Source organism: Gymnoscopelus braueri (genome assembly GCF_963280865.1).
Source record: "Gymnoscopelus braueri genome assembly, chromosome: 16".
Taxonomy (NCBI): domain Eukaryota; kingdom Metazoa; phylum Chordata; class Actinopteri; order Myctophiformes; family Myctophidae; genus Gymnoscopelus; species Gymnoscopelus braueri.
Window position 1 is genome coordinate 4,701,899 of NC_137616.1, and position 27,705 is coordinate 4,729,603.

Sequence of the window (27,705 nt, forward strand, 5' to 3'; positions counted from 1 at the left end):
ATGAGTCAAGTTATAAAAACATGAAACCATTGCATTGTAAATGGGGTTTATAGCCGAGGCTAATTTGCAACCCCAGTCCCTGGTTAGACCTTTCTATATAAATATTTACCTATTAAAAAATCATTTACAAAAGGACATGCATGAAGCTCTAATCTAAACAAGTATGAAAAGATATTTAGTTTTCAAATAATTGTAGTGTAAAAGTACAAGATTTGCCTCTGAGCTCTAGTGGAGTAGAAAATTATTACCATTATAATGTAATTATATATGTAATTATAATAATAATAGAAAGACGTGAAAAACAAGCCCAAAGTCGCTTATAATAAGCAGACATGGCAACATAGACAGAGCGCATGGCTGCGCGGTCTGCGGGGGGTCTCGAGGTGTCAACTGCTCTTCCCTGGGGGAGAGATGGGTGAGAGCGGTCAAATTAGCCCAAATATAACGACTGGGATGGTATATATGGGGCTAATTTCATATTTATTTAGAAAGAACCCAAAGCAAGCTACATACTGAGGTAAAACCTGCAACATTCAAGAGGGTTTAAAAATCCATCAAGGCAGAATGAGATGTTTGAAAGCGGCAACGACGACACAACGCACAGAAGTCACTTCTGGTCAGACGCACTTCTGGTCAAGCCCGGAGGCAACCCAGTGCCCAGAGCCTCTGAGTGTGGCCAACACCTGCACAGCTCACCTGCTACCCTAAGCCCCCAAGAGACAGTGGGGGCAGTAGCATGCCACTTGGACAAGGCCGGTGTCTGATCAGCCTTGGTTGGGACTTCTGGAGGAGGGTGCTTGTTGCAAGACCCGAAACACCCAGTGACTCAGGAAACGACACTGATGATGTGTCCAAGTTTGTGCATCAGTAGATGTTTTGTGAACCTATGAAACATTTGTTAATATAACAGAGCCATACCTGCAGACAGGACTGATGAAATAGAATTGTGGGTGTGTTTTTATACCTTCTTGTGGCCCTAGATCTTGGCACACGATACAACGAAATCTCATGATTAGTTACACCATTTTAGGTCAGCCTGACCCAGTCCAATTCATCCATTACAATCAATCTATCTTACTGAACTGTTTCCTGTTTCCCAGAACATTCTGGTACAATAGCCAAACTCATTGCTTTGAAATAATTGTGATAATCCTACTGTGTCACAGTCTGAATATACCATACAGTCTGAATTTTTCATAGACATATTGATATAGTTACATAGTTTGAAAATGATATGGGTAATAACATGTTTAATACAAGGTATATGTTGCATCCTGTAACATGGTATATGTTAGTGTATGTTGTATCCTGCATTTCTATGAGACGTGATCAGACCTGTGCAGCATCAATGTGCACTGATGAAAGCTGTGATGGATGCAAATATCCATGACTTTCTAAGCAATTCATCTATAGATTACTTTTCTGATTAATCAAATAATTGTAATAGTTTTTTCGTTATGTTTATTTTTTTCAACAAATTGAGGACATCAGCCCTATGTTATATTATGTCGCACAACAGTGTTTTGTAAGACTTGTGAAAATAGCTGATCTACAAGCTCAAAACATGTGACGTGTCGTGAGCTTGTAGATCTGCTATTTTCAATATTTTCATCCGATTTTCAAACGGTTTGGTGTGTTGTAAACACCAAAGATGTATTTATGATACTGAATATTTAATGTTATTAAAAAAACAAACATGATTATGATTATAAGTATGCAGTATCATAACTACATCTTTGGTGTTTACAAAACACCAAACTGTTTGAAAATCGGATGAAAATTGAGCACGCTATGGTTATTTCAAAGTACATGCACCATAGACATAATATTATGAATGACTGTTGCAAGATGGCCGCCGTTGAGCTACGCTTGCGACGCCCTCTTGAGCCATCTAGCCTTTATATATATCTATGGGATGAACCATAGATATATATAAAGGCTAGATGACTCACCCACGCTGCTGGCCAATGGAGTACGACGTTGCCACATGGCGGCCATCTTGAAACAGTCATTCATAACATTATGTCTATGGTGCATATACTTTAAAATAACCATAGCATGCTCAATTTTCATCCGATTTTCAAAAACATGATTATAATTATAAATTTGCAGTATCATAACTACATCTTTGGTGTTTACAACACACCAAACCGTTTGGATGAAAATTGAGCACGCTATGGTTATTTCAAAGTATATGCACCATAGACATAATATAAGATAGAGTTCTGGTTCACAGGTTATTTGAACTTCACCATGGAACATCGGCAAGAATGTTAGACAACTGATTTCCATTTAAGCCATTTATTTTCCATTGCACACATGAGCATATGTTCGGGCAAGGAGGTGATGAGGCTTCAGTTATGGTTTTTTACTATAAAAAGACAGAAACACATAATTAAATACAAACCAACATGAATGACATCACATTTAACAATAGACAATAAACATAGACAATAAACAATTAGGTACCTAAGACAATAATTAGCACTCTAAGGGGGGATGGGTAGGCCTACCACTTAAATTAGAGTACTAAACAAACTTGCACAATATGCTCTTTAGGTTACTGCATTTCCTTGATTACTACAAGTACCTTGTGTGCACTGTACATTACACACAATCTCTCTATAGGGTTTCAAGGCAAACAGGTGATCTGTAACATTCATTACATTCATCAAACCAATAATATGCAACATATGAGAACCATGAATTCAACTCACTTCAGTGACGCATAACCATAGGTTGGCTGAGGCTCCCAGGACAATAGGGCTCTCAGGACATTAGGGCTCTCATGTGAGGTCTTGCTGCTGCTGCTGTCAAACTGAACTGAAAGGCAGTTTATATAGAGCAGGCCACTGATTGAGGAGTGAGTGAGAGCAGGTGAGAGGGGTGGAGTCAATCCATGGTAATAAGGCAGAGGGAGGGTTGCTGTCTAGGATGACTTTTCTACACATAATGTTATGAATGACTGTTTCAAGATGGCCGCGGTTGAGCTACGCTTGCGCCGCCCCCTTGAGCCATCTAGCCTTTATATATATCTATGGGATGAACTGCTTTACTCCTAGATGGATGTTCTCTTGTCTACAGGTCTGGAAGGTCACAAAAACAGGCCAGTACAATAATCACATCTCAAACTGTAAGCAAAAATCAGTACAACAACAATACTTAAGACTTTTTTTTTTTTTTTAAGGGTAGAGGTCAACTGCTCAGACCCTGACATGACCCTGGGGATTATTATGCCCCAAACTTCTGGGTCAGTCACTAACTACAAGTCCAGGCGCTTGGGTGGGTGCCGGTCCCGCAGAGGATACCGGGGAGTGGTACCGCCACCCGGCGGTTCCTCCCTGGCCGGCACAGGAACAGGTGTCAGCGTGGAAGGTGGTGATAGGTCAGGCTCAGGAACATCTGGAGAGGTGGGGTCAGAAGAAACAGGCTGCATCGCACACGGCACATCCTGAGTGAGTGAGGGTCGAGCTGGGTTGAACTGCTGTGATTGCTCAGCGACGATCACCGGTGTAGGGTCCACAGGTGCCGTAGATCCAGCAAGCAGTTGGTCAGTATGCCTCCTCCAGACAATGTCATCAGCGATCTTGACTGTATAAGACACTGGGCCTGTCTGGGAGAGGACTGTGGCAGGAATCCATTTTGGCCCGGGTCTATAGTTACGTGCCAGGACATGATCACCCGGTTGGAAACTCCTGTCCTTCGCTCTTTGCCGGCGTCTCTCAACCTGGGCTTGTTGTTGTAGCAACACAATTTCTTTGGTTTTGGGTGGTTTCAGAAGATCAAGGCTAGTGCGGAGCTGTCTGTTAAAAAGAAGCACTGCAGGAGCAACTTTTGTGGTTGCGTGTGGGACATTTCTGTAAGACAGCAAGAAACTGTTCAACCTTTGGTGTAGGGAGCCTTGTCCCCGGGAAGCCTTCAAAGCATGTTTCATGGTCTGGACAAATCTCTCCGCCAGTCCATTAGTAGAGGGGTGATATGGGGCAGAGCGAATGTGTTGCACTCCATTAACTTCCAGGAACCTCTTGAATTCCTGCGATATGAACTGGGGTCCAGAGTCACTCACCAACTGCTGAGAACAACCAAAACGACTGAACACCTCCCCCAGCTTCTCAATCGTTTTCTCTGTCGTGGTCGATCTCATTATGAAAACTTCAGGCCACTTACTGTGAGCATCTATTGCCACTAGAAACATTTTCTCTTCAAATGGGCCAGCAAAGTCAACATGCATGCGCTGCCAGGGTTTATCAGGCCAATCCCAGGGATGCAGTGGGGCTGGTTGTGGCATGCAGCGCACTTCCTGACATGATGGACATGTTCTCACTTTCTCTTCAATTTGCCCATCAAGTCCAGGCCACCAGAAATAGCTCCTGGCAAGTTCTTTCATGCGGACCATACCGCAGTGACCCACATGCAGCTGCTGTAGTAGTCGTTTCCGCAACACAGGTGGAATAATCACCCTGCGTCCCCATAGGAGACATCCAGCCTGCACAGAGAGCTCACCCAGTTTGGTGAGGTAAGGTTTTAGCTCTGGCATGTCTCCATGCCCTCCGTGGAGCACCCCATCCAACAGCTGTGACAGCACGGGGTCTGTCTGTGTGTGACGTTTGACCTGGGCAGCAGTGATAGGAGCTTCCTCCACGTCCCTGAAGTAGAAGATGTCGCCCCGGGGCTGCACTCCATGATCCACAGGTAGGGGTAGCCTTGAGAGGCCATCCGCATTTGCATGTGACTCAGACCTCCGGTACTTAATGTCATAGGAGTGAGCAGACAGCAACAAGGCCCATCTCTGCATCCGACTAGCAGCGAGGGACGGAATGCCTGTATGGGGTCCAAAGATTGTTGTCAGGGGCCGGTGGTCTGTGAGAAGAATGAACTTTCTACCAAAGAGGTATTGGTGAAACTTCCGTACACCAAAAACTATTCCCAGCGCTTCTCGCTCAATTTGCGCATAGTTTCTCTCTGCTTTGCTGAGCGTGCGTGATGCAAACGCCACCGGGCGCTCCTCACCATTTGGCATGATGTGAGAAACAACAGCCCCCACCCCATAGGGGGAAGCATCACATGCAAGTTGTAAGGGCAGTGTGGGGTCAAAATGTGTCAGGGCGTCGGACTCCAATAATGCAGTTTTTGTCTGCTTGAATGCATCATCACACAGGGCTGTCCATTTCCAGACTTTGCCGTGGCACAACAGCTCATGAAGGGGCTTAAGCAGAGAAGACATGTTCGACACGAATCTGCCATAATAATTCAAGAGACCAAGATAGGAACGTAACTGACTCACATTCTGAGGAGCCGGTGCATCCACAACAGCTTTTACTTTGGACGGAGCCTTGTGCAAGCCCTCAGAGTCAATCACAAATCCCAAATACTCGACTGCAGGCTGGAAAAAGTCACACTTGGATCTGCGGACTCTGAGTCCATACTCTTCCAGTCTCTGCAGAGTAGCATCCAGGTTCTTCAAGTGCTCTTCCTCTGTCTTTCCGGTGACAAGTATGTCATCCAAATAGCATTGGACCCCAGCCAATCCACTCAGTATTTGGTCCATTGCATGCTGGAAGATAGCTGGGGCCGATGTTATGCCAAATGGCAATCTGCAGTACCTGTAGAGGCCCTTGAGAGTGTTTATTGTGAGCAGCTCTCTCGACTTCTCCTCGACATGCATTTGGAGGTATGCTTGGTTGAGGTCAATTTTACTGAATTTTTGTCCCCCAGCCAGGCCAGTGAACAGATCATCAATGTGAGGCAGTGGATATTGTTCAACCTCCAGTACCGGATTGACAGTGACCTTGAAATCACCACAGATCCTCACAGAGCCATTTTTCTTCATGACCGGCACAATTGGAGTGGCCCAGTCACTCTGGCTGACATGCACCAGCACCCCGCTCTTGATCAAGGATTCCAACTCTGCTTCAACTTTTGGCCTTATTGCATAGGGAACTGGTCTGGCTTTGAGGAATCTTGGTCTGCTGTCAGGCTTAATGTTCAGTTTGACTGTTATCTCCTTCATGCTCCCCAAATCATCATTGAACACTGCAGCATGTTTGTGTAGAATAGTTGCCAACCCTACATCTTCTTTGCGCAGCATACGGATTGCCCGCCAGTCCAGGATTATATCTTCCAGCCACGAGCGGCCTAGCAGCGATGGAAAATCCCCCTTGACCACGTACAATGGTAACTTAGCCGTTTGGCCATGCACCTGAACTGTGACATCAATGCACCCCTTTGTCGGCACTGGCTCACCTGTGTAGGTTTTTAGGATGAGACTGGAAGGCTGCAGTGAGAGGTGCCGCAGGTTCTTTTTGTAAACTGCATAAGACACCAGGGAGACTGCTGAACCTGTGTCGATTTCCATGCGCACTGGTCGCCCATCCAGCAGTGGAGAAACCCAGTATCCATCTGGGCCCCCAGTAACTGACAGCACATACACGCTTGCCTCATCAGATGAGCCACTGCTCTCAGCTGTGGCGTGGCTGTGTTGCACATTATGCACAGACTGTCCCTTTTTGAACCTGTGCTTTGGCCTCTCATTGTTTTTGGGGGTCTTGTCAGCTCCCTTGCTCTTACAAGCACGTTCAATGTGCCCTTTTTTTCCACATTTTCGGCAATTGACGTCCTTACTCCAACACTCAGTGGCAAGGTGACCCACTCTGTCACACCGATAGCATCTGCTCTGAGCCCCTTTGTCTTCTGTGGAGACCTTGTGCAGTGTTCCACCAGCACCGCTGAGCTGGTGAGCCTCCTTGGCAGCTAATTCCATGGATACACTAATTTCAATAGCCTTCTCCAGTGTAAGACCATTTTCAGTTAACAAGCGCTTTTGTGTAGCTTCACTCCTCAGCCCACACACAAGCCTGTCTCTGATGGTGTCATTAAGCACCGCATTGAATTCACAGTGTTCAGATAGTCTTTTTAGCGCAGCAACAAACATTGTGACAGACTCCCCCTCCTCTTGATTTCTTTTATGGAAACGAAAACGTTCAGCAATCACCAAGGGCTTTGGGGAATAATGGGCTGCTAAGGTGGCCTTTATCACGTCATAACTTTTGGATCCAGGCTTGTCAGGCTGAACAAGACAACGTAACAAATTGAATGATTTTGGTCCGAGTACAGTTAAAAACGTCGGCACCAGCTTAGCATCTTCAACGCTGTTTGCCTCCGCAAAATACTCAAAACGTTCTGTATAAGAGCTCCACTGTTCAGTACCTTCATCAAAAGGACCAATGCTTCCAATCAACGCCGTCATTTTATCCACTCCGTTTGATTGTACTCACAACAGCACTAGTATGCTTCCCACAGCCACTTGTCCTTCCGGCTTTTTTTTTCTTTTCTTTTTCTTATCTCCCGTCAAACCGAGTGCAAGACACACGCAGGTATCAACAAATCCTCGTCGCCACTTTGTTGTATCTCCTTGATGGTTAGTAGGCTACTTCCAACACTACTGTATACAACAAATAAGACAGAGCGTGGTTCCCAATGTAATGGTCTTTATTCACCTCAGGTCAGGTCTGTACTGGCTGAGATGCCTTGGCTTGCATTTACACCACAGGTGTCAATCATGGTGATCACAGCACAACAGATGTCAATAATGGTAATCACAATATATGACATACACCAACTGGCGTCTAGACAAAGTGTTCGTCAGAAGAAGTACATACCCACAATGCAGTAGTGAAAACAACATGGTGTGTTGACTGCATAGGTTGACTGACTGTTGTTGACACTTTAAAATACCATATATTTATATAAAAGTAAAATACAAGGAAAAGTAAAACGTGTCGTCTTTAAGCAGCAGGAGGACGTTTGTTAGCAGCTCAACCACTGATGACTGAGGTAAAGATCAACTCATTCATGTTGGGTTTCATCTGTTTATAACATTTAAGATGAACGGATCACGTTTTGTTTAATCTATTTGTCTTTATTAACTAATTTAAGTTCGAACATAAATCTATTAGTCTTAGCTGTTAGGTTGTTATGAAGTGATCATAAACACAAACAACAGCTCCATAGTAGCCTTAGATAAAGACTCTCGTAGATGTATTTAATCAATTTAGAGTCTTAGTGAGAAAGAGCGTGCCTCCTGCAAAATTCACCGTCACAAAAGATGAATGAATCTGACTATTTACATGGGAAGTTGTGTAAATTCATTTACGTAAAAAATATGGGCGTAAACAGCTTAGTGAATAGTGCCCAATATGTCTCATCGGGATGCATCATTATTCAATACCTTGTAGATCTGCTATTTTCAGATCACCTACGTATTATAGGTTTAAACTGGTTGCACTGATTTTGATGCTGTACATTTTGCTGGGGCTCCCCCTGGAACCCCCTCAAGGACCCCTGGGGGTCCCCGTACCTCAGTTTTAGAACCACTGTTCTAATCTAGACCCTATGTAAACAACTGTACAGAGCCATGGGCTGTCCTTTCATGAGGAGGGAGGGTGGGGACTAGGATAAGTGGGTGGTCAGCGTGTGTCGTTTTCCTATCCTATGTGATGCAGTAGGAACCACCAGGAATCATGGTTCCGTGGCGTGCAACGTTAAACATTGGATTTACAATCCCAGCACCCAGTGATGTGTTCTACCGTGGTACGGTGTATAGGCCGTATACAGTGCAGATTTTTTGGGGGGAAAGCGTATACAGTCTAATAACCATTTCATCCATTGAAAACGCGATAGCGTATCGCGCATGTCGTGCAGGGAATAATTATCGTATACCCTCCGAAAAAAACTAGATTACACCACTGCGGCAGCACCTCTGGATTGAATCCCTCTCCCGCTGTTGTTTGTTTATTTATCTAATCTAAAATGTGTCGCAAATTATTTTATTAGGATTAAGGTTAGGTTTAGTCATAGTTTTTGTCGCTCCCCGCGGAGCGGACCACTCGGCTCACTTGGTGAGAACAGACTACAGCCCCTAATATGAAGTTAGGAAGTAGTTAGGCAAAAAAAAATGTTACAACGACACATAGGTGCGCTGTTTCTAGTGGCTCTACGTCCACTAGAGCCGACTCTAGTCAGGGACAGAATCGTAATTTACCCCCCCCACCCATGATACGCAGTGACTAGGGGCGAAGCAGTTCCACGTGCGTCACAGAAGGGGGCGTTGCCAAGTTACTGCGATCAGGTAGGAAAACGACACGCGGGAGGGGGAGGGACTGGGTCAGGTGGGTGGTGCTAAGGTGCCAACCAGGTATACTTAATTAACTAGTCAGTGTGTCCACATACAAATATAATTTTAACGTTTTGTGAGGACTCAACTAGACCAACACTCAGAGACAGTATTTGCGAAGGCCTCACAGGGCGTTTTATTTCAATAAATGGCACAGTGGAAGGGGGGAAACCCCTGCTGCCATGGAGGTGAAGACATTTTAAATAAACAAATTTAACTTCTTCCCCTTCCCCATACGTTTCTCCTTCACGCCCACTGTGTGGGGTTCCAGTCCATGAACATATTCCATAAGTCAGTGTCTGGTCCTATGTTGCCTAGAACAGAAACACTATAATTAGACTCCAATTTATCACACCAAAAAATGAGGAGGAGAATAAGTGGGGAGGTTCGCTTACCGCCTGTGCACCTGTCTGGTCAACATGGAGAGTCAGGCCACACTGGGGCAGAGACGGTGCTTTTGTTCTGCTGGAGCGCTCAAATCAGGTTGATTCCATTGGTGGATTGGCAGGTAGTGTCCCTCGATGACGCAGCCCAGCTGGGGGCGTGGCCTGCTTGGCCCCGCACCGCCTCTGCCCCACTGACTCTCCCTGTTGAGGTGCTTACCTGACAGGCGGTTGCCTAGCGACACTCCACAGTTTACTGTACAAGTTTTGGAAAAACATTCTTTCTCCTTATATTATATTGATACCCAATGATCATGTTTTAGGGGAAGTAGAACCATGGAACACTAAAGTCCTTATTCAATTCCTTCATTTCAGACCAGTGTGTGGAGTCCAGACTGCAGGTGAAGATGAACTCTCCAGACTCAGCCAGGGACATTTCTATTAAACAGGAACCTAAAGACCACCCGCACCTCAGTATGTTTAATGTTCTCTCTCTTTCTTAAATTGTTTCTGTTCTATTGTAGAGCTGTCGCAATATAATTTCTTTCCTATGCAATAATCATGACAAAATATATCATGGTGCATCGCAGGAGTCCATCTTTTGACACATTTCCATGTGTAGTCTTAACTCATTCAGTGCTATTGACGTGTAACACGTCCATTTTTTCCGAAGCCCAGAGTGCCAATGACGTGTAACATGTCCAAACAGTGTTTTCAGTGTTTACGCTAGATGGCGCTGTTCCCCAACCTGTGATCTACCATTTCACTCTCAGGCACACAAAGAAACAGGAGATCACGTGATCGCAAAATCTCAGTCACCATTCGATTCCTTGTTATTCGATTTGGGAAAACGTCTGTATCTTGCCTCCCATGTTCTCGTCTGAATTTTTGTCGAGACATGCTATATTAAACGGCCAATAACTAGAGAATGGACGGTCGAAATGAGACGTTTTGATTTTAGATTCTTTTTTGCGGAAGCACATTAAAAACCTCCGTGTTTAGCAGCGATCAGGGGATCGATCATACTGGAGATAAATATTCTGTGACTACTTAAAAAGGTAAGACAAACGAGAAAACGTACTACTGGCCATTATTTATTTATTTACTTGGCACAGCATGAGTTAAGTTAAAGGGATATTTCACTTTCAAAAAAACTTTTGGTGATTTTATCATCTACTCAAGCCTTTGTGAGCCCCCCAGACAGTTTTTAAGTTGCTCGATTCAGTATTTAGATATTTGATATTCATTGTATCAGACACGCCCCCTTCCTATACAAACCCATTGTAACTTCAAACTCCATTTTAACCATGTTAGATTCATCAAAAACAACCCGTCCTTGTTTCTGGTGACTCACCCTGCCCTCCTAATGCATGAGGGGGCCGTGTTTTTTTTCCCATTTATTCTATTTTATTTTTTAATTGTATTTTCTTTTTTTTCATTTTCCAAAAAAAATAAATTGAAAAAACACGGGCCCCTCGCGTATTAGGGGGGCGGTATGAGTCACCAGAACCAAGGACGGGTGTTTTTGATTAATCTACCATGTTAAAAATGGAGTTTGAAGTTACAATGGGTTTGTATAGGAAGGGGGCGTGTCTAATAAAATGAATATCTAATATCTAAATATTGAATCAAGCAACTTAAAAGTTAAAAACTGTCTGCGGGGCTCACAAAAGCCTGAGTAGACGATAAAATCACCAAAAGTTTTTTTGAAAGTGAAATATCCCTTTAAGCATGAATGATTCCCTAATGTGAATCTTATAATCTTTAAACCCAAGATTCATATGTTGGAGAGTCGGGCTTAGGCCATTTTGTCTTTAGCGTCTGCAAATATTGTTGTATTGTATAATATTGTTATTCTTGACGCCACTAGATCTCCAGTTCTTAAAGTCCTTATTCAATTGCTTCATTTCAGACCAGTGTGTGGCGTCCAGACTGCAGGTGAAGATGAACTCTCCAGACTCAGCCAGGGACATTTCTATTAAACAGGAGGAACCTGAAGACCACCCACACCCCAGTACGTATTGTTACTATACGATAATCTCGGCAAAAAATATAATGACAATGATAATATCTGGATATTCATAGCCATCATTAAATATCACTCAATATTCCTTTTTAACATGTTTTATTCTCATTACAATATCCAAAAGCACGTCCTCTTTTTCACAAATGCAATACAAAAGAAAAACTGCAACAAATTGTAAATTTGCATATGTTCGCTGTGTGACTGTTATAAATATTGAGCTCGAAAACTCATCTGTGATTGGCTCAGAGACACCCAGCTCCTATTTCACTGGGTATTACGTTAAGATATGGTTGCAAAAGCCATTTCAGCTGGTCTATAAAGGACGACTTCACCCATTTTCAACCTATTTTCATATTATAGATCCTCACTAATGCTCCTGATAAAATAGTGTAATTTTTTTCTACTCAGTCTGTGTCTCATAGGAGGGCTGTGGACACTTCAGAAATCCATCTACCAGTGACATCATCATTAGGAAGGTTTTAGTTTTTCTTCAATATTTTTATTTTTTATTTTTATTAACGCGGGAACAATGGCTTCCATTATAGCATGCTAACTTTCCAGCAATAGAAAGCCTGTAGTTTCTATTAGTTGGATTCCCCATCGATGATTTCACTGGTAGACAGGTTTCTGAACTGTCCACAGCCCTCCTCTGATACACAGACTCAGTAGACAAAAATGTTGCCATATTATCATGAGCATTAGTGACGTTCAATTATATGAAGACAGGTTGAAAATGGGTGACGTCGTCCTTTAAGTGCTTAACAACATTAAAATAAGTATATCTTCAACTATTTCCAGATTTCAGTGCATGGCACGTCACTTGAAAGCTTACAGTCTGCACTTTAATAGTAAAACGGAATAATATAATGACCATGACTTGCAGCGCATTCTATCAGATGTGGAAAAAAGCTTGCTTGCTTGACCCATTGACAGCATGCACAAGAAATGTGGCGCTGGTCGGTACAGTGGTTTGTGAAATTAGCACCAGACACACAGACAGATTCACAGACTAATTTCTAGACATACTGTACAGGGTCTGATCATGAAAATAAGTGTACATACATTTGAAACCACGACCCAATAACTTTCACCAGACATGTCAAGCTTTTGTGTTTGGAGGTGCTTCTGGTTCATAATGTCATGCACTTAGTGGCATGAGCTATGATTGGTCTACTTTGGAGGTGACATACATACATACTGTACATACAGACACATCCAGTTGTATATAGCTTGGCCTACAGCCTCACTTACTCCCAAATCAGAGATCACATATTGATTGATTTAATACTTTATCAGTGAAACAAGGTAAACAGAATGGAGGTACAGTAAAACATTTAGGCTAAAAGGATAACACAAAAAAACACGTTTTAATCATTCAAATTAAATATTTGTTCTATCACCGTAATTCATTTGTTGGGTAATATAACTAAATATATACATTCAGGTTACTTTTTAAATATGTATTTTTCTATAATCTTGCTAACACTTTCGAGTCTGCTTTAGAGTTTCCAGAACCACCTGTAACAACCTGTACTTATTTAGTAACTGTTTTGTCAGTCTTAGTAGGTAATAGCTATGTACATGGAAGATAGAACAATAGATATACATTTTAGGAATCCAGTGTTCACTATCATGTTATTTTCCTGCTCCTAGCCATCCTGCACATGGTTGTGTGTAAAGAGGAGGTTTCTCCTGAACAGAAGAGGAGCCCCAGTCTGCTCCAGGAGGAACCAGAGCCTCCACACATTAAAGAGGAACAGGAGGAGATACTTCAAAGACCAGAGGAGCTTGATGGATCAATGTTGACATTACTAGCAGTGAAAAGTGAAGTTGATGATGAACACATCTCTTCACACTGCTCTGAAGTTGAAGTTGAACTTGAATCTGACACTGAAGTCACTGAAGACAGTGATGATTGGGGGGAGACAAGTGGAGGTGTCCACACTGGAGAAAAACCTTTCCTCTGTAAACTGTGTAACAAGAGTTTTGGTTGTTCAGGTGACCTAAAGAAACACCAGCGTGTCCACACTGGAGAAAAACCTTTCCATTGTAAACATTGTGACAAGAGTTTCAGTCATGCATATGACCTGAAGACACACCAGCGTGTCCACACTGGAGAAAAACCTTTCCACTGTAAACATTGTGACAAGAGTTTCTTTCAGTCAAGTCATCTGAAGGCACACCAGCGTGTCCACACTGGAGAAAAACCTTTCCATTGTAAACATTGTGACAAGAGTTTTTTTCAGTCAAGTCATCTGAAGACACACCAGCGTGTCCACACTGGAGAAAAACCTTTCCATTGTAAACATTGTGACAAGAGTTTCTTTCAGTCATGTCATCTGAAGACACACCAGCGTATCCACACTGGAGAAAAACCTTTCTACTGTAAACATTGTGACAAGAGTTTCTTTCATTCAGCTTCTTTGGAAAGACACCAGCGTATCCACACTGGAGAAAAACCTTTCCAGTGTAAATATTGTGACAAGAGTTTCAGTGACTCAAGTTCACAGAAGAAACACCAGCGTGTCCACACTGGAGAAAAACCTTTCCACTGTAAACATTGTGACAAGAGTTTCAGTGAGTCAGGTCACCTGAAGACACACCAGCATATCCACACTGGAGAAAAACCTGCCCACTGTAAACATTGTAAGAAGGGTTTTACTACTTCAAGATCTCTGAGGACACACCAGCGTATCCACTCAGAAAAACCTTTCCACTGTAAACTGTGTAACATTAGTTTCACTAATTCAGATCACTTGAAAAGGCACCAGTGTATTCACAACATGGGGGGACAAAAACTTTCAAATATAAAGTAGCTCACTGGGAGCATCAAATTAAACACCAGTGTTGGTAGGAAGGTGGATAGAAAAGCAGAAATATTTTGTATATTCATACTTATCCTGTCAACAGAAGCCTCTGTTAGGATTGGTATTTTGGAAACATTTCCCAGCTCTTTTTTTTCTCAATCTAAATCCATTCATATTCATTTATTTTTTATAGCTAGTGGATGCAAATATAGTCCATGGTCAGACAATAAGGACTTGTCCGGGGCATGTTAGAAAACCGTCTGCCTATTCTGAATCTCATAACCTGAACAGGGCTCTAGACTGCCACCAAAATGAGTTTGCAAGTTAACATTTCACCTGATTGCAGTTGTGCACGATTATTATGTTGGTCTTTCACTGCTTCAGTTTCCTTGTGTGTTTACTGGAGTTTCATGCATTTATGAAATGCTCTTAATCATTGAGTGCCATTAACGTGTTTCACGTGTTTTTACCGCTATGGCGCAACGTGCCAATGACGTGTTTGACGTGTTTTTGAAAACGTTTTTTTTTTAAACATGTTCAGAACCCAAGATATCATTGTCTGAAGATTTGCAGCTCCATCCACTCCTTGTTTAACGTATAACTGAAAAAGGCTGTATCTCGCTTCCTAAGCACTTTTTTTTTACTTTGAAAAAAACTCTGGCACTGGGACAACATAATATAGAAATAATTCTGGCAATTCTGGCACTCAATTGTACTACCTAGGAGTATGTAAAAGAACAAAAACGAATGAACAAAACGTAAAAAAGAATCTGGCACTCAATGAGTTAAATTACATTCCTTTTCTTCAAAGTGACTGGTGCGATACAACTGTATAAACGAGTCACGTCATTACAAGAAAATCACTGTTACACACAAGACAAACATTGATTTTCTGATCAAGTTTTTGAATTCGGTTGAAAAGCCTCACATGTGCATTTTGTACTTTGGTTTGATCAGGTAGTGGAGTGCGAGGATACAGTTCACACACGCACACACAAACTGTTGACGGAATCGTGTGCAAAAAATGAAAGATGGACAAACTGAAATGCGAGTCAATGTAATGTGCTGTTAGCTTGTAGCTATCTGTAAGGTCTTAGATGATGTCATTTGCAGGCACTGCAGACTCTCAGAGCCCTATTTATTTGTCACTTTGACTCGCAGAGTCATAGTGACATGGTCGTGGTCCGGCCTTAAAAAAAAAAACATTTTGAAATAATGAAATTAGCTTATCTACATCGATGCATTTTGAGCTTGTAGATTAGTTATTTTCACTATTTAAAAAATAAAATAATAAATAAAATATAAGATTGGCATCATAAGGGACATGGTGGTGCGCACGATATGGCCCTCAGACTTAAAGGGACAGTACTGCACCAGTTCTACCAGTGGAAAAGTTAGTATGGTGGAGTCATGTCTGATCTGAAATGACTACTGATTGATTTGATTGGTTCAGTTTCTGCCATATTGCATTTACCTGTCCATGCATCAAATGACTGTTAAACATTGTTGAAACCTGGAACCTTATTTTAATCTACAATTAAATATAATGAATTAATTATTGATGTAATATAGATAATACATATGTTCTGTAGTGTTTTACACATGACCAACAGGCAATGGATTTGAGAAGTATTTTGTGAGAGAAATGTATGCGCTGCACCACTGGCAACGGTACCCCCCTAGACAGAGCCAGGAGGAATTTGGATGGGACAAGTAGATTAAAGAAGTTCTTGTAGGAAAAAGAAAAACCTTGTGAATTGCAAATAATTGTTGTTATTCACTATAAATTGCTAACTATATACAGTATATGGTACAACAGTTTTTTCTTGCTGTGTTTCATTACACCCAATGGGAGGCACAATTTCAGTTATTTTACTTTAAATATTGGTTAACTTGCGGAGAAAATTTAGATATTTTTATGAATTATGACAGTATTCTTTTTTTTACAGTTAGTGTTATGGCTATGATCACTATTAAGTTGTATTACATTATTAGAGTGTTATGTGATATTAAATTAAAGCCTATGCAAAGCACTAGCATGCGTGCAACGGTGCGCACGCGCACACACACACACACACATGTGCAAGATGTTTCATTATTATACTATAATGTATACTATGGTTATCAGAAAGGTGAAACATCAGCTATGATGTCTTAACATGTTTGGGAGAATTTATTCTCCAGGCACAATTCAGAATCAACTTTAGTGTCACATGTTCACATTACATGATTACAGACAATTACAATTATACAACATCTGGAGTTACAGGAAGAGTTACGTATATAGAAGAAAGGAACACAGAGCAAGTACAAACTAAACTAAACAGGAAGGAGCAAGTGCGTCTTCAGAAGTATATAAATGTATTAATATACCTATGGAGCCAGGTCTGCAGACAGGACTGACTGATACAATAGGATTACGTGGGTCTGCTTGTATAACTTGTTTTGGCCTTACATCTTGGCACACAATAATATGAAATCTCATTATTAGTTAAGACCATTTTAGGTCAGCCTGACCCAGTGCAATTCATCCATTACATTCAATAAATCTTAAGAACCCTTTTCCTGTTTCCCAGAACATTCTGGTACAATAACCAAACTCTGAACTGTCTGGAACATGCATTCCATCATTCTCTTCTCCATGCAATTGATTGATTGATTGAATATTTTATTAGGCAAAAACAAAAATCCCAGCACAATTATTAAGTATTCAAATACTTTGACTAAAAGGTCCGTCCAAAAAAGTCCTTGCGGTCTTGTTTCCATTGAGGTCCTTGGTATTCAATGATCCATATAAACAATATTTCTGCTCAAAAAATAACTTGTGATGTTCTTACTGTGTCACAGTCTGAATATACCATACAGTTTGAATGTATCATATAAATAGTGATATATTTACATGTTCTTTTTTACAAATATTTATCAACATGGTATGTTTGTATATGTTGTATCCTGAATTTCTATGAGACGTGATCAGACCTGTGCAGCATCAATGTGCACTGATGAAAGCTGTGATGGATGTAGGCCTGCAACTATCCATGATTTTCTTCAAGATTATTCTTTCCAGATTCAACCAAAAATCAAGAATATATTTTATTTTTATTTGTATATATCAACGAATCAATCAATTACTTTAGCCTTATTTTATACTATGCTGTTCAACAGTGTCCCGCAAGACTAGTGAAAGTAGCTGATCTACAAGCTCAAAATGCATCGCATCGTGACACGTTGTGAGCTTGTAGATCGGCTCTTTTCACTATTCTTTAAGCTCTGGATTCTGGAAGTTTTTTTTCAAATAACATCCCCAAAATAGGGATTGATCATTAATTGATAAATGTATTAAATTATTGATTATCAATTTGTTTTTAATAATAAATTAAATGTATTAGTTGGATGAACTGCTTTACTCCTAGATGGATGTTATCTTGTCTACAGGTCAGGAAGGTCACATAGTACCGTTACTGTATATGAACAATGGACAGTACCCGAGACGAACAGCAGGGGGCAGCAATACACCAACTGGCGTCTAGACAAAGTGGTCGTCAGAAAAAGAACATACCCACAATGCAGTAGTGAAAACAACATGGTGTGTTGACTGACTGTTGTTGACACTTTAAAATACCACAGATTTATATAAAGGTAACCTACAAAGAAAACTTAAACGTGTCGTTTCTAAACAGTGTCGTCGTTAAGCAGCAGGAGGACGTTTGTTAGCAGCTCAACCACTGAAACACAGCAGGTAAAGATCAACTCATTCATGTTGGGTTTCATTTGTATTTATTGACTCAATATGGAACATAAATCTAATTGCTGTTACTTACTAGATTATAATTCATGTGATCAGAAAAACACAAGAACCAGTACTTAAAGCAATGAGGTGCAAACGTAGCTTGTACATGAGTAGACATGGTTCACATGACGCATGACGGAACTTCAACCTGGTTTTGGCACTTTCTCCATTTACAACCCGTACATCTATATAAACGTTCAGGTTTCAAATATAAAGTTCTTACCTCATGGCCACGGATGTTACAATACTGTACGGTCCCTCAGAAGTACCCGTATCTTCCGTATTGTTCAATAAAAAGCATTTCCAATAGGTGGCCCCCTATGCTTTCAGCTTCGCGACCCTATCGGTTGGGAGATGTATTGCACTCTGATACATCATAACTATGAGAAAATCAGACACTGATCGGATTAACATGCTTTTTATTGAACAATACGACAGATACGAGTCTTTTTGAGGGCCCGTACATAATCGTATCATCTGTGGCCATTGGGAAGCACTTTATATTTGAAATCTGAATGTTTATGTTGATGTACCGACCCCAAGTGCGAAAGTGCAAAGACTATTTTGAACTAACTCCAAGACTGTCATATCAAGTCTTGTAAACCAGTAGGATCTTTACTCTGTCCACAGTAATGTTAATCTATGATGTTAATGTGATTGTCAAGTGAAGTTAGAGCTCCATGTCTTCATGAACCAGACATTGAATCCTTACCAACTAAACATTTGTCATGCTGTAGTGTGTCAGGCCTAGAATGACCATCCAGGTAATGCATGGCATTGAAAATAGTTTACCTGTCTTGTTCATGGGCTGCAAATTGACAGTTTAGCTCCAAACTCACCTTTTTGCTGTTATTATAATTGACAAAGGTTTTCTCCTCATTTCTTCAAATTATATAGCATGTATACTTCAAGTTTATTGTTACATCACAATTAAAAAAAACGGCACTTGTTACATCACAATTTTAAAAAACGGCAAACACGCCGAGGGAACATTAATTCAGCTCTAAATGCTGAAAATGAAATAAAAAATGGTTGAATATGCGTCATGTCTATAATATGCATACAGGCAATAGATCGTTTGACATAGACCTGGCCTATATTTTCTTTTTTAAGTGTTGACAAATGTTGGGCACACAAATATTTTAATTGAGATTTGGCACTTGTAATTGATTTTTCATGAAGAATAAGGCATTCTAATGACCTATATAAGTCTGCCTCCGAGCAGACTTGAGAACACAACTTGAGAACACAATTCACCGTCAAAAAAGATGAATGAATCAGACTACTAACATGGGAAGTTGTGTAAATTCCTTTACGTATAAAAAATATGGCCATAAACAGCTTAGTGAATTATGCCCAACGGGTCTCATTGGGATGCATCATTATTCAATACCTTGTAGATCTGCTATTTTCAGATCATCAAAGTAGTATAGGTTTTAGTGGACTTGAACAACGAGAGACACCGCCAAACGTTGCAAGGTCCACTAGAGCCGACTCAGCGCCGTTCGAGTTATATACCGATAGGGAGGGACAGAATCGTTAATTATCGCAGTGACGAAGGGGCGAAGCAGTTCCGTGTGCGTCACAGAAGGGGGAGTTGCCAAGTTACTAAGAAAACAACACATGCTGTACAGGTCCTATAGAAGGACGGGGAAGGACTGGGTCAGGTGGGTTGTGCTAAGGGGCCAACCAGGTATACTTAATGAACTGGTGGGTTTTGTCCACACAAAAATATTATTTGAACAATTCTACAATTTTTCAATTCAAACTTTATTCCAGACACACAGGGGGTCCATAGAGTACATACAAATATCACACAACAAATACATAACAAGAAATAAAATCATACATAGAGGCTGACTCTCCAGTGTTTACGCAGCCTGGACGAGTACCAGAGACAGCTCTTCCCAGGATTGACTATATACTCAATAATACTGTTCCGGGACTAATAATAATACCCAATGATCATGTTTTAGGGGAAGTAGAGCCATGGAACCCTAACGTCCTTATTCAATTCCTTCATTTCAGACCAGTGTGTGGAGTCCAGACTGCAGGTCAAGATGAACTCTCCAGACTCATCCAGGGGTATTAAACAGGAACCTGAAGACCACCCGCACCTCAGTACGTTTTATGTTCTCTCTTTCTTTCATTGTTTCTGTTCTATTCTAGAGCTGTCGCAATATCAATTTTTTACTATGCAATAATCATGACAAAATATATCATGATAATATTCACATGATGAAACAAATTGGTCGTGCTGTCTTGTGTTGCACGTACCATAGGCACCGGATGTCCCCCGACTATTTAGCGTTCGACTTGTCGATCTCGCCGCCCGCTGGTCTATTTTTTATAATTTTTCCCCGACTGGCGCTGGTCTAGCACCCCACTGTTCCCATTGTGTTGCACAATCGTCGTTGTGTATTGGCTGCATGCTTGCCTCTCGCTGCAATGACCGTTCTGTTACTGGCTACGTGTGCTACGTTGCTCTCTCAACTAGGTGCCAGACAAGCTAATACACAATAAATCGTTGTTCTCTGTATTCCGCCTGTGGGTGTGAAAGAAGCAGAAGCCCGTGGGGCTCGGGTTGCAAGAATCAAGTGCTGCTATGATAGACTGACTGACCAGGGATCAGATTACTGCAGCTCAATAGGCTATGGGAACAAAGTTGTTCCCCCGTCAGTTAAAGTGAGACCAGAGAGTGCACGCACAAAGCACATCAAACCTCTGTGGAATCAAAGTGCACCGTGGCATGTGTGATCATGGATTCTTTATTCATCCAGGTGAATGTTTCTTATTGTAGGCTGCTACAGCTAGGCTAGATTTCATATTTCATATGGAGTATAGCTGACATCTCGCCTATACTGTGTTAGAACAGCATTTTAGGTTTTTCGGGTCCATAAAATAATGGGTGCTTTTTTCATAATTGTAAGAAGCCAAAGTAAAAATTAAAAAAAAACATTGATTAATTGAGCAGTCCTACTTTGATCACTGCCCTCACAGAGGTCAAATATAGGCTGGTTATGTGATCCCATCCCTACTTGTGAACATTAGTTGTAACTTGGGGATGTATTTTGGGCAAACGGTGTTTTCAGTGTTTACGCTAGATGGCGCTTAATGGAGTTGTTTTCACCTTATGACCCACACAAAGTACCACATACTTGTATAACGAGGCAAATAAGGAAAAACCAAACTCAGACCAGGCAGCCAAGGGTGCAAAGAAACATCTTTGTATTCAGATCAGAGAGATATAGAAGGTTACATTATCACAGGTATGGTTCCGCATCATCGGTCGGCATCTCTCTGTAGTGTAACAGAGAAAGCACTAGCTTTTAACATTGTCCAGTAACATAAACATATGACATCATAGGATGTGACATAGATGAGGTTCCGGGCGAAGGTGGACTTCTCGGATTGGATGAGAGCGATGGTTACGTCGTCGTCTGATGATGGTAGATGATGGTAGATGATGATATGGTGTGACAGTTTATCTCTGGACAACAGCGTCCCCATGTCTGGGTCAACACGTTTGACATCTTGCTCTGACCTGTCACTGGTCAGAGATGGCTTGGTGACATGGGTGTAAGACAGCTGTAGAAAAGAGAACATCCAGATACCGTGCTCCCAAAACAATAGATAGCAGAGAAAGCTTGCAGCATGAGTTTGACCTTGGCTTGCAGACAGAGGGACTGAGAGTACAGAGTACTTTTACCATGACAAAGTACAGGCCCGTATGAGACCATAATTAATAGGACATTTTAACCAGGTTAATGGACCCTAGACACATTATGATAATTAAGATAAGAGATCAAATAACTCTATCAGCGCTGTTCCCCAACCTCACCCCACCATTTCACTCTCAGACACACAAAGAAACAGGAGATCACGTGATCGCAAAATCTTAGTCACCATTCGCTTCCTTGTTATTCGATTTGGTAAAACGTCTGTATCTTGCCTCCCTTGTTTTCCTCTGAATGTTTGGCCAGACATGCTATGTTAAACGGCCAATAACTAGAGAATGGACGGTTCATATGATTTTTTTTTGCTGAAGCACATTGAAAACCTCCGTGTTTAGCAACGATTGGGGGATCGATCATACTGGAGATAAATATTCTGTGACTGCTTAAAAAGGTAAGACAAACGAGAAATCGCACTACTGGCCATTATTCATTTATTTACTTGGCACAGAATGAGTTTCCTAATATGAATCCTATAATCTTTGCACCCAAGATTCATATGTTGGAGAGTTGGGTTTAGGCCATTTTGTCTTTAGCATCTGAAAATATTATTGTTACTCTTGACACCACTAGGTCTCCTGTTCTTAAAGTCCTTATTCAATTGCTTCATTTCAGACCATTGTGTGGAGTCCAGACTGCAGGTGAAGATGAACTCTCCAGACTCAGCCAGGGACATTTCTATAAAACAGGAGGAACCTGAAGACCACCCACACCTCAGTACGTATTGTTACTATACGATAATCTTGGCAAAAAATATAATGACAATGATAATATCCGGATATTCATAGCCATCCTTAAATATCACTCAATATTCCTTTTTAACATGTTGTATTCTCATTACAATATCCAAATGCACGTCCTCTTTTTCACAAGTGCAATACATAAGAAAAACTGCACCAAATCGATCATTTTTCTACAGAGTGGCCGTAGACCAAAGCATCTAGAACAGGGTTTGTCTGTCACACAGCTCGAGCCGCTAAGTGCTTGACTTCATGAAACAGAAGCACATGAAAGCCTGACATGCCTGGTAAAAGTTTTGTAGTAGGTGAAAACTATGAAAACTGATTTTATGGTGTGCCTCTGTAGGGGGTGAGAGGTCTAGAAATGGGTCTGTTAGTCTGCACTGTCTGAGATAACAGATCTTTGACAAGCTTTTTAGAAGCTTCTTGCTTTGAGGTGTAACCACTTCAACCCTAGCATCCCTTTGCTGGCGGGGGGGATTTGAAAAAATGCTGATCTACACACTCAACAAGAGCTTTGGTGTAGAGGGAAAAGAGAAAGGACCAAGTACAGAGTTGACCCTGCTCAACATTAGCATTAGTTAAAGGGCAAGACCACTTTGGTAACTATACAACCCAAACCTCTACCAAAGTGGTCTTGCCCTTTAACTAAGCTTTTTTTTTTTCAAACTTCCAGAGAATAGTGGTCGTGGCAATAGATGCCAAAACAATTATATATTTATAATTGTTGAGAATTTTTCCAATCTTAATTACTACCCCGAGCCATGATGTAATTCAATTCAATTCAATTTTATTAAAGTGTCAAATCACAACAAGTTATCTCAAGACACTTTACATGTAGAGTAGAGACCCGACATCCCACCCTGAGCAAGCAATTTTGCGACAGTGGCAAGGAACACACGTTCGGTTGGATTCCCCATCAATGATGTCACTGGTAGACAGGTTTCTGAACTGTCCACAGCCCTCCTCTGAGACACAGACTCGGTAGACAAAAATGTTGCCATATTATCATGAGCATTAGTGACGTTCAATTATATGAAGACAGGTTGAAAATGGGTGAAGTCATCCTTTAAGTGGTTAACAACATTAAAATAAGTATATCTTCTTCAACTATTTCCAGATTTCAGTGCATGGCACGTCACTTGAAAGCTTACAGTCTGCACTTTAGTAATAAAACTGAATAATATAATGACCATGACTTGCAGCGCATTCTATCAGATGTGGAAAAAAGCTTGCTTGCTTGACCTATTGGCAGCATGCACAAGAAATGTGGCGCTGGTCGGTACAGTGGTTTGTGAAATTAGCACCAGACACACAGACAGATTCACAGATTAATTTCTAGACATACTGTACAGGGTCTGATCATGAAAATAAGTGTACATACATTTTAAACTACGACCCATTAACTTTCACCAGACATGTCAAGCTTTTGTGTTTGGAGGTGCTTCTGGTTCATAACGTCATGCACTTAGTGGCATGAGCTATGATTGGTCTACTTTGGAGGTGACATACATACATACTGTACATACAGACACATCCAGTTGTATATAGCTTGGCCTACAGCCTCACTTACTCCCAAATCAGAGCTCACATCTTGATTGATTGATTGGTTTAATACTTTATCAGTAAAACATAATAAACTGCATGGAGGTACAGTAAAACATTTAGGCTAAAGAACACAAAAAACACGTTTTAATGATAAATATTTGTTTCATCACCGTAATTCATTTGTTGTGTAATATAACTAAATATATTGATTCAGGTTACTTTTTAAAATATGTATTTTGCTATAATCTTGCTAACACTTTAGAGTCTGCTTTAGAGTTTCCAGAACCACCTGTAACAACCTTTACTTATTTAGTAACTGTTTTGTCAGTCTTAGTAGGTTATAGCATGTACATGGAAGATAGAACAATAGATTTACATTTTAGGAATCCAGTGTTCGCTATCATGTTATTTTCCTGCTCCTAGCCATCCTGCACATGGTTGTGTGTAAAGAGGAGGATTCTCCTGAGCAGAAGAGGATCCCCAGTCTGCTCCAGGAGGAACCAAAGCCTCCACACATTAAAGAGGAACAGGAGGAGATACTTCAAATACCAGAGGAGCCTGATGGATCAATGTTGACATTACTAGCAGGGAAAAGTGAAGTTGATGATGAACACATCTCTTCACACTGCTCTGAAGTTGAAGTTGAACTTGATTCTGACACTGAAGTCACTGAAGACAGTGATGATTGGGGGGAGACAAGTGGAGGTGTCCAAACTGGAGAAACCCCTTTCCAGTGTAAACTGTGTAACAAGAGTTTCAGCTTTTCATCTAGCCTGAAGCGACACCAGCGTGTCCACACTGGAGAAAAACATTTCCACTGTACACAGTGTGTTAAGAGTTTCAGTCAGTCAGGTGACCTGAATGCACACCAGCGTGTTCACACTGGAGAAAAACCTTTCCACTGTAAGCATTGTAACAAGAGTTTCAGCCGTTCAAGTCACCTGAAGACACACCAGCGTGTCCACACTGGAGAGAAACTTTTCCTGTGTAAACATTGTGACAAGAGTTTCTTTCAGTCAAATCACCTGAATAGACACCTGCGTAGCCACACTGGAGAAAAACCTTTCCATTGTGCACACTGTGACAAGAGTTTCAGCTTTTCATCTAGCCTGAAGACACACCAGCGTGTCCACACTGGAGAAAAACCTTTCCATTGTAAACATTGTAACAAGAGTTTTAAACAGTCATCTAACCTGAAGACACACCAGCGTGTCCACACTGGAGAAAAACATTTCCACTGTACACAGTGTGTTAAGAGTTTCAGTCAGTCAGGTGACCTGAATGCACACCAGCGTGTTCACACTGGAGAAAAACCTTTCCACTGTAAGCATTGTAACAAGAGTTTCAGTTATTCAGGTGACCTAAAGAAACACCAGCGTGTTCACACTGGAGATAAACCTTTCCTGTGTAAACATTGTGACAAGAGTTTCAGCCGTTCAGGTCACCTGAATAGACACCTGCGTAGCCACACTGGAGAAAAACCTTTCCATTGTGCACACTGTGACAAGAGTTTCAATGACTCAGGGAACCTGAAGAGGCACCAGCGTGTTCACACTGGGGAAAAAACCTTTCCACTGTAAACAGTCTGACAAGAGTTTTGTTGGGTCGCGTCAACTTAAGGTACACCAGCACATCCACACTGGAGAAACACCTTTCCACTCTAAACATTGTAACAAAGAGTTTCAGTCGATCAGATTACCTGAAGAGACACCAGCAGCGTGTCCACACAGTGTCACATTAACAGTTTGAGAAGAGTTTCAGTCAGTTAAGTGCTCTGAAAAGACAAAAGTGCATTCACAACAAATGGGGGGGAAAAGAAAAAAAAAAACGTTCCAATATATTTACCTCACTGGGAGGATCAAATGAAATAGCTGTATGTTGTCAGGGAGTTGGATAGAGAGGCACAAATATCATGTATATGTATACTGCTACTGTCAACAGAAGTTTCCATTAGGACTCGTCTTTTGGAGTCATTCCCCAGCTCTTTTGTTTTCTTCTTTTAAAACCTTACTACAATCAGTTATTGATAACGATATTTAAAAAAAAACATATTTTTTTACCTAGAGGCATGTAAATTATTTTGGCATTATTACTTTATACAAATAATGACCATGTAAACCATATCAATTGTATGAGGTTGAACTGTTTGATCATAATGTTATAGTTTGTTTTATTATGATTTAATGTCATTTTGCTGTGTTCTATTACATGCCCAATGAATGTGCCACTATTTCAATTATTTTACTTATTAAATATCAGTTAACTGAGGTAAAAAATACTTTGCATGTAGTTGTTTATGAATTATGACAGTAAGTGTTACAATTAATGGGATAGCTATGGTCATTATTTAGTTGTATTACTTTATTATTGTTATAGTGAATTAAAGTCTATGGAAAGCACTACGCGCGTACACATGCAATATATTTCGTGATTATGCTTTAGTATATAATACGTTTATATGTATTGTATTATTATCAGGAAGGTGAAACATAAGCTATGATCTCTTAACATTACTATATTTTGGATGTGTGGAAGAATTTAGTCTGGAGGCAGGAATCAGAATACACAACTTAAGTGTCACATCACATGATTAGTCAGTTATCAGCAGTTACAGGAAGACTAGAGAAAATAATAGAGAAAGAATATAGACAGAAATGTATGTTTTATATTTTTGTATTGTTTTAAAACTGTTAAAATACAGTTGATGTATTTAAAATATTATTTGAAGAATAGACAGTTTTAGGGTTTGCCAACAGGTGGTGCAACTTGCCAGGGAAGCATATTATGTGCCTTTGGATTTATTTTATTTATTTATTTTGTTCAGAGGCAGTCCACTCGGTGAGTGGATCTGTAGCCAGGCTAGCATTTTAGTTTTGGAAGAGCTCACAGCAGCAGATTAATTAAAACAAAAAAAATCAGAAAATGTCTGAGTTCTGTAGCATTATATTTTGTTTACAGTTGTGATTATTTGTGATAATTCTTGCACTAAGTTTTTTTTGTTTACAAAGATATTGCTCTCACAGCAGCACTTTATTGATTTTTGGTTAAGATGTTTTTGTTATTTCAAAGATTAAGATGTTTATTACATTTAATGTTTTTGTATTGTTTAAAAACTGTTAAAATACATTTGATGTATTTGAAGAAGAAACTGCAGCTGTTATTTTGCACATTGTGACAAGATACATTATTGAATGATGATCTGTTTCTCATGTATAGCCTACTTCCAATACAAAAATGATCAAATTCAGGTTTTGTCTTCTCAGTACATGCCATGGGCTTATAGATATCTGGTGTTTGGTTGAAGCATTCCATTTCCTTGTGATTATGGTGTGAATAGGACTTGTTACTACCATGTTACAGTAAGTGTGATGTAGTGGCCTAATGCAGGTGTAATACCTGTTGTATTTATATTGTGTTATAGGTCTAACTGTGCCAAAATGCATATTTTCCTATGCATTTCGGGGGTTTTGGGTTGTTTAACCCCCCAAAAAAAAAATCTGTAAAA

The 27,705-nt window shown here is 40.7% G+C and overlaps 1 protein-coding gene across 1 annotated transcript in view; it reads left to right on the forward strand.

Annotated features, from left to right (window-relative positions):
- Positions 1-27,393, forward strand: part of LOC308102632 (uncharacterized protein) — a gene marked incomplete at its 5' end in the record, with an annotated part of 38,522 nt that extends 11,129 nt beyond the window's left edge. Inside the window, 3 exons of the mRNA XM_080452433.1 lie at positions 9,931-10,029; positions 22,528-22,629; positions 24,624-27,393. Coding sequence (XP_080308559.1) covers positions 9,931-10,029; positions 22,528-22,629; positions 24,624-25,780 — 1,358 coding nt within the window. The 3' untranslated portion in view covers positions 25,781-27,393. The remainder of the gene's footprint in view (positions 1-9,930; positions 10,030-22,527; positions 22,630-24,623) is intronic.
- Positions 27,394-27,705: the final 312 nt, after the last annotated feature.